Source organism: Carettochelys insculpta, chromosome 8 (assembly GCF_033958435.1).
Source record: "Carettochelys insculpta isolate YL-2023 chromosome 8, ASM3395843v1, whole genome shotgun sequence".
NCBI lineage: Eukaryota > Metazoa > Chordata > Testudines > Carettochelyidae > Carettochelys > Carettochelys insculpta.
This window is the reverse complement of record NC_134144.1, coordinates 16,875,281-16,886,174: the sequence shown is the minus strand read 5'-3', so window position 1 is coordinate 16,886,174 and position 10,894 is coordinate 16,875,281. Positions and strand designations below refer to the sequence as shown.

General features: G+C 36.7%; 1 protein-coding gene across 1 annotated transcript in view; it reads right to left on the bottom strand.

The window, feature by feature from the left end:
- Positions 1–2,825: 2,825 nt before the first annotated feature.
- STK17B (serine/threonine kinase 17b) overlaps positions 2,826–10,894 on the bottom strand; it is a 46,190-nt gene continuing 38,121 nt past the window's right edge. Inside the window, exon 8 of the mRNA XM_075001730.1 lies at positions 2,826–10,394. Within this exon, the coding sequence (XP_074857831.1) occupies positions 10,112–10,394 (283 nt within the window). The 3' untranslated portion in view covers positions 2,826–10,111. The remainder of the gene's footprint in view (positions 10,395–10,894) is intronic.

The following is a 10,894-nucleotide window of genomic DNA, read 5'->3' as shown; positions in this document are numbered from 1 at the left end:
AAATGTCCCTTCCCCCCACAGCAGCCTGGGTAGGAGAGGTGGGCGGCCCAGGCTTGGCAGATTAGCTTCCGGGGCTGTCTGCCTTTCGGTCACCCGGTGGTCTCCCCCTCACCCGCCCCATTGGCTGGGACAGTGAAAATTTTGCTTCCCCCAGCAGCCCAGGGAAGAAAGGGAGGTGATTCAGGCATGGCGGAAAAGCTTGTGCTATCATAGCTTGTTCAAGCTCCTTCCTCTGAGTGGTTGTGGCAGGGTCAGGCCAGAGGGCTCCAGCAGAATGGCAGAAGGGCAGCCCAAAAAGGGGGGAAAAAACCTGCCAAATACACACAGAGAGCAGCAGGGCAATTACAAACAGCTGGGAGGGAGCTGGTTCAGCAAAACTGGGGACAGCTGACTCCACTGCTGGCTTGATGGAGGCCTTCAAAAACCCTCCACCATGGGAAGGTGGGAGAAGTAGCAAGATGTATGAAGCATATTTTCATGTCTGAATATTCTGCTGAAGTGCATAATCCAATCAACCAGCAGAACTTGTAACTTAATTTTTAGTTTCACTCGTCAGTAAAGAGAAGGTTATTCAGCAAATCTATATTTATTGTCCAAAGCATCACAATGATCTGCCATGGGGTGGGGGATCACCAAGCCATATTTTATTTAGTCAATCTCAGGATCTGAAAAGTTTGAATTTTTTCTATAAATAACTGTTTCTTTCATAGTGCCCACAGGAGTTTCCTTTTTCACACAGAAGTCCCTAAAAAATTCATATTAGATTGTTACTGTTTCCTGCTTTTTTTCTCTTCACACAGATTCATTGCTCCCTGAAGTCACAACTAAGTAGTTTTAACATAAACAGAACCTGTACTGACTAAGCTTAGCAGTCCTGCTCAAGGCCACAGAACGATACAGTATCAAAAGGGGAGCCAGAAACTTGAGTCCAAAGTCCTGTGATAGGTCCACAGCTCTTTCATGAGAAATCTACCAACCAAGCTGTTAAAAACAACCTGAATGCAAAACAAAAACAGATCAACGAAAGCTCTTATAAAGAAGTTGAAAAGCAGCAGGCTAAAACAATGAAAATGAGGGGAAAAGTCTATAAACCAAGAAAAAGTTTCTACTTCAGAACATAGGTTGTGAAAAAAATCCTACATCACACAGCCCCTTAGAAAATTACACAGTACAGAAATTATACATCTACCTATTTTATTACCTATAAAAAGACTAGATCAAGGGAACTTACTCCAACTACACAAAGGATAGGAAAATGGGAGAGGTTAGATGATCATTATGGAGCGTAACAGAGGAAAATGACAACATACTAAAGATAGGAAAACTGAGCTGTGTTATATTATTTGAACCTCTTTCCTACTGTTATCTTTGCCTACTATTAAAGTTTAATGAAATAAGGGAGCAATCTTTATATTCATGTACATTTAAGGTCACAGTAAAACTGAGAACAAATGCAAAAGTTACAGTTCCTAAGGCAGTGTTAATTTGGCCACATTGCATGTGTTTTGGACTTTATAATAATAAACGATGAATATAAAGCCAAATTGCAGCTGGCCCTACAGAGGTTATATAAGAACCTTGAAATTTATTGTATGTCCTTTACACAAGAGAGTCTCATTGAAATAAGCAATAAGCTCCTAAGTCACTTAGACACTGCAGAAATTTTACAGTTTCTTCTCCCAGGGTGTTTTGTTTACTAAATTTCTCCCACTGCTGCCTTACTGTCTTATCTAATAATTTACAATTGTAACTTCCTTCCTTGAGGCACAGCCCTTGTATTTTTATTTACCTTTAAAACAATATGCATTCCCACAGCTGTGTTTTGCAAATTAATAAGAGTCCTCTCATGCTAGTGCATCTGCTGTATCTCAGTTGTCCACAGCATCAATGAAGAAGGAAGTATGTGTCCTGGAGATTGCTTTCAAAAAAATCTTGTCAATTTTCTTCTTTTCCTCATTAGTGAGATACAGTCTGCAGGCTATTAGCATTACAGAGTTGGGGAAGTTGTGTGCTCTTAAACATGATAAAGGGTGGATTTTAGAAAAGTGCCTAAATACTGTATTTGACTTGCAATGTGACTTGGGCTCCTAATTACTTACAAAACAGATCTCTGCCCTTACATATCTGCATATGTTACCAGATATTCTCTACTCCTTCTGGAACTTCTTTTTACTACTACTTTGTTGTTCAAAGTAATTTCCACAAGTTTGTCCCTCCCACTCCCAACATAGTGGCCAAACTCACATTAACTGAAGCAGGTATGTAGTTAAAAAAATCCAAAGATTTGAGGGTACTTCAGAAGATTCCCATTTGCCCAGTAAGAGTCACTATTATGAACCACATGAGAATAGTTTAAGTAAATATATAAACATGGTGGTAACTGTTGTTCAATATTATTTCTAAGCTATAAGTTTTAAGTTTCCCACATAATCAGAGCTTTCTTTTAAATGATGGTTTCTCTACATTTAGCTGTCACATGGCCTATTCCTTCAAATTGCTGAATGCATCTTGTAGCAGGTTCAGCATCCTAAACATCCTGATTTAAGTTTCAGTAGAAACACTTTGCACTTAGTCATATCAGATCCTTCATGGAAGAGGAGGAAATGAAGTAATGTTTCTATTTGTTAAATCCATTTAGTGCAAGTTAATGTAGCAAACTCAATTACAACCAAGGATCATCTGATTGTAACACTTCCATAACTATAGCCTTCTAACTTCCATTATGCCAACAGTATGGCAGACATTTTTTCAATGCATCTCATCTCTGAGCTACACGTGCACATCCTACGAGAGTTTTAGAATACAATATGGCATGGTCACAGCTATCCACTAAGATATGAATGGAACTATTAAAAACGAGGGTCAAGGATTTTTACACAAATAATAGGATCACTATTGCCAAAAGCCAACAGGCAGATTTAATAACCTGAAGTTAACAGTTGAGTTCATTTGTATTAAAAGGTCTCCTGATGGTCACCCAATAACAAGTAGGATGTCTTCATGTCACCCCTCCTATTTGTGAGTCCGTTGATGGCTGATCAGCCTGATTTTGGAGCCGCAGATCACAGAAGGAGCAGGTATTGGTAGCTCTTGGAGAGGCACAAGGCAGCTTTTGATGCTCTTTCCTTCTCCACCTCTCTTCATTTGCACTGCAGCAGGACCTCAAATTGCATCACCTCCGCATGGAGTTTGCCACTGGTGACAGTCTTGGGCAAGGTTCTCCCAAGTATTGACACTGATGCTGCACTTTTTCATGTGCGCCTTCAGCATGCCCTCTTATCACTTCTGCTGGTCCCCAATGTCTCTCTATCCTTACTCCAACTCAGAAAACAATCTGTTTTGGAAGGTGCTGATAAGACATCTGAACCATGTGACCAGTTCAGTGAAGTTGTTGATGAATGATAATGGCTTCAATGCTGGCGATGTTCAACTTTTCCAAGATGCTAGTGTTAGCATGCCCATCCACCCAAGACATAATTAAGATTCTCCTGAGGCAGCGTTGATGATATTGCTCAAGTGCCTTCAAATGATGCTTCTATGTTGTCCAGGTTTCAGATGCATACAGTAGCATGGTATACAAGGAGCTTTGTCTTGTAATAGATGTTACAGTTCTCGAAGGCCCTTTGTCTCAAACAGGTGAAAGGAAACCTTGCACGATTCAGATAATGCTGAATTTCCGCATCAATGCCAACTTTTGCAGAAGTATTACTTCCAAGGTATAGGAAGTGTTCCACATTTTCCTGCAGTTCTCCACTGACTTCAGTAAAAGGTACATGAGATTGTCCTGTCAGTGAGGGCTGGTGGAGCACCTTGATCTTTTTGAGGCCCAGTCACAGGAATGATTTTTAAACATTTTGTACAGTGCAACTCCAAGCTTCAATTAAATGTAGGTAAGTTAGTAGCTATTTGAAATACTCTCTTTAAATCATGAATGCAGATGACATATGGAAAGGCTGGCGAGATAGCAAATGCTAACTATTTTGTTTCAGTTTAAGAATCATTTGCTTGTTTTACCCAACAAAGTAGTGGGTGATGAGATCAAAGTTGCATGCAAATATTTCTATACCACATACAGAAATCTGATAAAACCGAAAATTGAATGAATGCATGAAACATGGTTTTGATTTGCATTTTTTTCCTGATAAAATGTGTTATAATGGCAGAAAGAATTGTATATGACATGGTATAAGTACTGCATCTTTCTCTACAAAAGTCAAGTCTACACACATTTGCACAAACACCCTAGTCAAAATTTCCAGAATTCTGAGAATAAAAGGGAATGCAGTCAAAAATCAAGTTATAGCAGTAGCTCAGTGCAGTCACATTCTCTTCCTCTATTGGAGATCACCACATTGTGTAGTAAAACATAGCCATCCTATTTGAGTATTGACCCTTTAGGGAAATTTAGTATGAGCAAAGAATAGAACAGAAGGGGCATTTCTGAGCAGTTGGGAAGAGTCTCATTTCAGTTGGGAGCGATTTGATTTTCATCAATCCAGGGAGGGTAGAACAGGGGAATGGCCCAATGATTGCTGCCCTCTGTAAACTGTCAAATTACTAGTATCAGAGGGGTAGCCGAGTTAGTCTGTTCCTTCAAAAACAACAACAAGAAGTTATGCTCCAAAACATCTGTTCGTCTATAACGTGCCACAGGACTTCTTTTTGTCAAATGACTGCATGCCTGATGGTCAGAGATGCTGAACACTGGCATTTCTGAATGCAAATCTATAGAAACTGCAGGTTCAGCGCTTTTGAAACCAGACCCTTTATCTGCAAGTGAATATCAAGATGCAACATAATAAAGCAAAGGAGATTATAAAATTACAAGGTAGAAGATCTGTTTACCTAAATCACCAATGATATTGGGCAATAATCCAGCCAGCATTTTAATGCTGGTGCATTAACCAAGTATATCATTAGCTCTTACAGGGTTTTATTCTGACTTTGACCTTCGCTAACTGGCCCTTCTAGTGCTGTTCTAGTCTCTGTTAGCTTTTCAGCTTCAGCAGAATTACACCAGCAGTGAATTATTTAGTGTATCTGTCCTCATGACCAAATAAAAAAAAACTACTTTGTTTGAGCATCGTTGAATTAATTCACTCATATCCTTGTGTCCATAAAGGCCATTAGCTGCTCTATGCAGTAGAGCAAAATGAAGTAGAAATAGTCCAAACAGCAAATGTGAGATGAGTAGAGCCATACAAAAGGTAGTAATTACACAGCAAATCTGTAATACTACATACATTATGCTCACACACAAGAGAATACATGCAGGATGTGACATACTTCAGCAGCATGTATTTGAAATCGTTGTATTACATAAGTAGTTCACAGGCTAATAAGCAGGACTAGCGAATTGGTCAAAAAATCATTCAAGTTCAGGAAAGGTCCTTGGACCAGAAACTGAAATGTATCTGAGTGTACACAGGGACATATGAAATGTGCACTTACAAAATCCAGGGGCGTGGTACTGAGTAAAGGTCAGTGTCATTACAATAGTGTTTAACATTTTCATTTGTTAGTAGTTTTGCTTACCAGATGCTGCAGATTATATCTATGGAGATCAGGAAGTAGTAGTAATGCTCCAAAGGAAGGAACTGGCAAGCTCAAGACGTTAGTAGGGGATACAGGAGTTCTCATCTCTTAAATTGTTAGCTCACATCCAGGCCAACAACCTGGGGACAGAACTTCCTCAGTAATTTCCATAGAATTATCTCCCAGAAGGCACTGAGCTACAAATTGCCACCCTCAGTAACATGCAACCTCTTTTCAACAACATTTCCGTAGCATTCTTTTTTCCATCCTCAAAGAAAGCCATGCTAGTAAAGGAGTACAGGAAGATAAGACTTGAAAATTTTCTTGCACAATTCTGTCAGCATGTTCACCATCAAACTACCTAGAAGTTAGATTCAACACACCCTGGGCTATTCAGATTGAGATTAGGTAAAATATAAATATTGACCTGAGATTAGAATGAACACTCAATGGTAAGCGTTTCAACAGGAATTTTGGCCTCATCATTGTGACTGAAATCTTTTGTGCTTCATTCTCTTTCCCAAGATTTCAAGGGTAAATCTTCAGCTTTCTCAAGCCAATAGGAGCTTTGACAGGGTTCACTGGCACCAAGAATTCACCTGTTTTTCCTTCTGCTATAAAAGCAAACAATTTGAAGTCTTATCATAACAAAGGCCTGATCCAGGAAACCTTTACAGATCACCAGTGGGTTGACGTTTTAAATTAAGATACTTCTGGCCCATTTAATATTTTGACCCATTTTGCATCTAATGTCTTTTTAGAGTTTATTATGTAAAGACTACAAATGTTATGTGAATCAGTTTTCTAAGTTGCATCTTAAAAGTGTATGGTTTGTCGTTACATAATTCAATTCAAAGCTACACAACCGAAATTCTTCTATATTGTGGAATTTTTCTATACACTAATTAAAACATTTGTGGTTGAATTTATGACATTATTAATTGCTATCTAGACGAAAGATTATTCTGCTAACATCACATTTTTCAGGAAAGACCAAAATCAAGTGGAGATTCACCTTTCTTATTTTCTTTCGCGAGTGCTAGAACGTTGCTAATAAGGAAAACTAGTATTTCATAAATATGATTTGGTTTTAGTGTATGAAACATTGGATAAAAGTTATGTGCAGAACATTTAAGGGATTTAAAGCAATACTGCACTAATGCCAAAACAAATACATGGCAGTACTGTTCCTTCCACAGAACACGTCATGAAGTTCTAAACACAAGGGCTGTGGCTACACTAGCCCCTGCCTTTCAGAAGGGGTATGCTAATGAGTCACTTCAACATATGCAATGCCTCGTTGGCATACTGATGGCCGTATGCATTTCAAAAGTGCCGCTTTCAAAACACACGCTGCCTGTGTACATGGGGCCTTTTGAAAAGACACTTGGACTTTGACTTAAAATGTCTCTTTCCTCTAAAAATTTATACCTAAAATTCAACTATAAAAAGACAAGAGTTGTGGCTCTCAATGCACGTTACGCAGAAACACTTGTTCTCTCATAGATTTAATCTAGATTCAAATGTAGCCAACATTCCAGATATGAAATTAATAAGTATAAGGATGTGGTAGCACTTAAAAAAAAAACTTTTGAAAAATATGAACTTTACATAGGACATTAACTGGAAACCCCCTTTTTCTGATTAGAAAAAAATGGGTGTGCAGATTGTTGAATAAAGTCACAGTTCAATACAAAATATTTATGCAGAAGGATTCAGGAAGTGCATAGAAATTACATCAGATATCCTAATAAAACATGACCATTTACATATTTTTCCTAAACCCCAATGTGACATGAAGCACGATGGTCTATCAAAGAACAACTGTACCTTAAAAGAAATTACACGTTAAAAAAATTTAAGGCATGCACAATACAAAATTCTTATAAAATTAAACATTTATATTAATCTAATCTATTTAAAATTCTGGCTTAACTTATATTTTGCATTTACATACAAAAATACATATATATACAAAATTTGAAAAAGCTCCATTGACTAAAACCAAAATTCACTTACTCAAATTAAAAGATAACTTGAGACCAGAAAAAACATCAAGAAACAAACATTTATCAAATACCATGATGGAATGCCTCTATGGAATATCTCCTGTGTTTTATTTTGTTAAAGTGCTTGTATTTATGGCTGACTTTATATTTTGCAAAGCCTTTATCATAGGTTAAAAAACAGTAATATTAATGTGTGGAAGTGTCCAGTTTTAAAATTACAAATTTAGCAGTATTTTGAACAGTTTGAACTACATTCCAATAATTTTTAATTTTTTATTGCTGCATCTTTTGTACTCTTGACATTTCCTCTCTTCATCAGTAAACTTTCATTTCTAAATGCATGAAAATACCTTTATTTCAATTCGCTGTAATTAGATTAAGTTTCTTGTATCTTCTCACATCTCTTGGTTAAAGGCAAAGGCTTCCAAAATTCAAAGAAAAAATAACCAAAATACAATCCAACTTGTCTATTAACTGCCTCCACAAAATCTACTTTATTCCTTGATTTCTGATTTATAGAAAAAAATACATGTTATGTATTCTATACATTAGTGATGAGACTTGTGCAGTACCCTAATAACTGGGTAACTCAGCTTATGCTTGAATACATATTTGATATTAAAAACAATATCACATGGATATCAGTCTCTATAAAGAGATTATAAAAGACTGGATTGTAATACATAAAAAGGTTAAGATCTGATCCTGCACACTTTACTCAGCTGGAATTTCCAATCAGATCAGTAGGAGTATTACCCAAGTAAAGAGATCATTATTGTTTTTCTCTACCAAGTTAGATTTACTACACAAATCATTTGTTTTTAATCTATTGTTTTGTTATAAAGGTTCTTAAAATACAACATTTTACTACATATTGAAATCATGCAAATGCTCATTTTGTTAATGTTTGCTATTTTCTCTTCAATTTTTAGCTATAAACTGCTTAAGTATGCCAGGATCCAAATGATCATTTGAGGAAATATTTTGCAGTTAACTAAATATCACAGTTTTCCCTATGTAAGACAAATGAGACATCAACATCAAGGAGAATTCCGTCTAAGCTATGAAGATCAGAAGATCACGGAAGTTCTTTAAAAAGTGCTATTTACTTTCATAATATTTTAAAGACCTTTACTTGTATTCCCTGCATGTAACGGCTCCAATTTTCACACCATTAGTACTACCATGGATATATCTTGTCAGTATTTCTACACTCAACTCAGTGCAGGAGCTGACCTAATACGCTCCTAGCTGAAACTTGGTATAATAATGTTTTTCAGAGTCTGGGAACAAGAGGAATTAAGGCATGCCCTTCCCAACACCCTCCCCCCGTCCCAAAAAAAAACAAAAATTAAGACACACTGCTTTTTTTTTTTGTAAGATTAAGAGTGCAAAACAGAAAATGGATGTGAATGTTTATAAAACCAGATAAATTTATAACCAATAGAGCTCTGAATTTTAATTCAGAAATTTTGAAGTCAATTTCTCAACATTGACATGGATCTAAGTACTTTGAGAAAAAAAAAGTTGGAAAAAAATTACTATACAAGAAAATTATCACACTCTCCATCCCACATCTTCATCAGATTTTTAACACATCCTTAATGCAGAATGCATGGCAGGTTGCCCAGGTAATAAATTACTACATGCCGCTACTAGTCTCATCATTTCTGATGTTTTTAAGAGGTCTAACTATTATGGATATTGGAATATTTATAGTTTACTGTGCAATATGTATTTCAATAAAATCCATATATATATATGGAGACTGGTAACTTCTTTGGAGCATGTACGCTTCTTTGAATGTGCACCTCAGTGTAAGACTTTTCACTCTTACAGTTCAGTTAGATTTACGAAGCAAGAATCATCAGCACTAAGACTGACAACCTCCCATTATTCTAGCTTAGTATACAAAGATAGTCATGCTAGCATATTACAGGTACACATGTATATAGTACACTATCCAGATGGAACCAGTCAAGGAAGGCAGAAATACAATCCTTAAACCACAGCTAAACATTCAAAGTAAAACAGTATGTGCTGAAAGCATCAAATACATACCAATATTCCACAGTTTTAAACTCTCAGTTAACAAATGATAGCACAGTCCCTGCAGTGAAAGGCTGTCAGAAGTTATTAGTTTTAATTTGTCTGCTTCAATTCATTATCGAGATTTAGTCACAAAAATGTATGGTATCTTTACCTTAAGCATTTTTATAAGTTGTTTAACTAGGATCCATTTATTAATATTCAAACATTTTTATATTTTTATTCTCTATTTTAATATATTAAACACTTTTGGACTAAAACTTGAAAAGTGCAAATATGTTAAACTAAATACCCTACAAAACATAAGGCACTCCCCTGATACCAGAACTCTAGTTCCTTAGGAGTAAAAGCCATTGCCAGCAATGGACATGAAAGAAAGTACCACGTAAGAGGATTGCTCAAAAGTGCATTTCCAATATAACTGTGCTGCATGAAAGTACAAGCCATAATCTCATAATATTCACCACTGGGTTATAATCCTAAATTCAGTTCAAGGGACCTGCACAGACAGATGTATGTTAACATACTATATCTGTTGTAAAGTCTTGAGGATGTTGAAAGGAATCATCAAATCGAAAACGTTTAGAGACTGTACTACTGTCTTCTGGAATGTTCTCTTTATCTACTCGGTCACCACAGGTACCATTACAAATTGATTTGGTACTCCTTTCCTCTGAACACTTTATTGTGTGTTCCTGCACTGGAGACGGACAGGAAAATTCTTCAGGACAACGCAGAAGTATGAATTCCCCCTGTTTCAACCAAGAATGAGAGAGACAGGCCTCTGCTGTTGGTCTTTCCCTTCAATAAAAAGAGAGAAACAAAATTAAGAGGAAGCGGTTTGACTTACGTAAGTGGAAGCATTAAGTTGTTATACAGAATGCACAATTTATTTAACAAATATTAAAAAATATAAAAAGTGTCTAAGTTTTAGCTGCACACCAGGTAACAGAAAAGGCAGAAATTTTACAGCACTCTCAGGTCGTTGCCTTCTTATGCCAGTACAACTACAAAGGAGTGTCTGGATTCCAGTCTGGCTCAGGGTTCAGAGTTGTTAGTCAAAATCCAAATGCAGGGTCTAACTTTGCCCTCTGTATGTTAAAATCATTTACTTAAAGGTAAAGTTTGGCTAGCAGAGATAATATTTATAATTCACAAGGAAAGATAACTCACTTTTTGCAGTAATGAGTTCTACAAGATGAATTTCCTTGTGGGTGCTCCAATTGTGGTCTCGGTGCCATCCTGATGCCCTTGATCAGAGAGTATCATAGCAGTCCCGATGCAAGCTGCACACAAGAAGT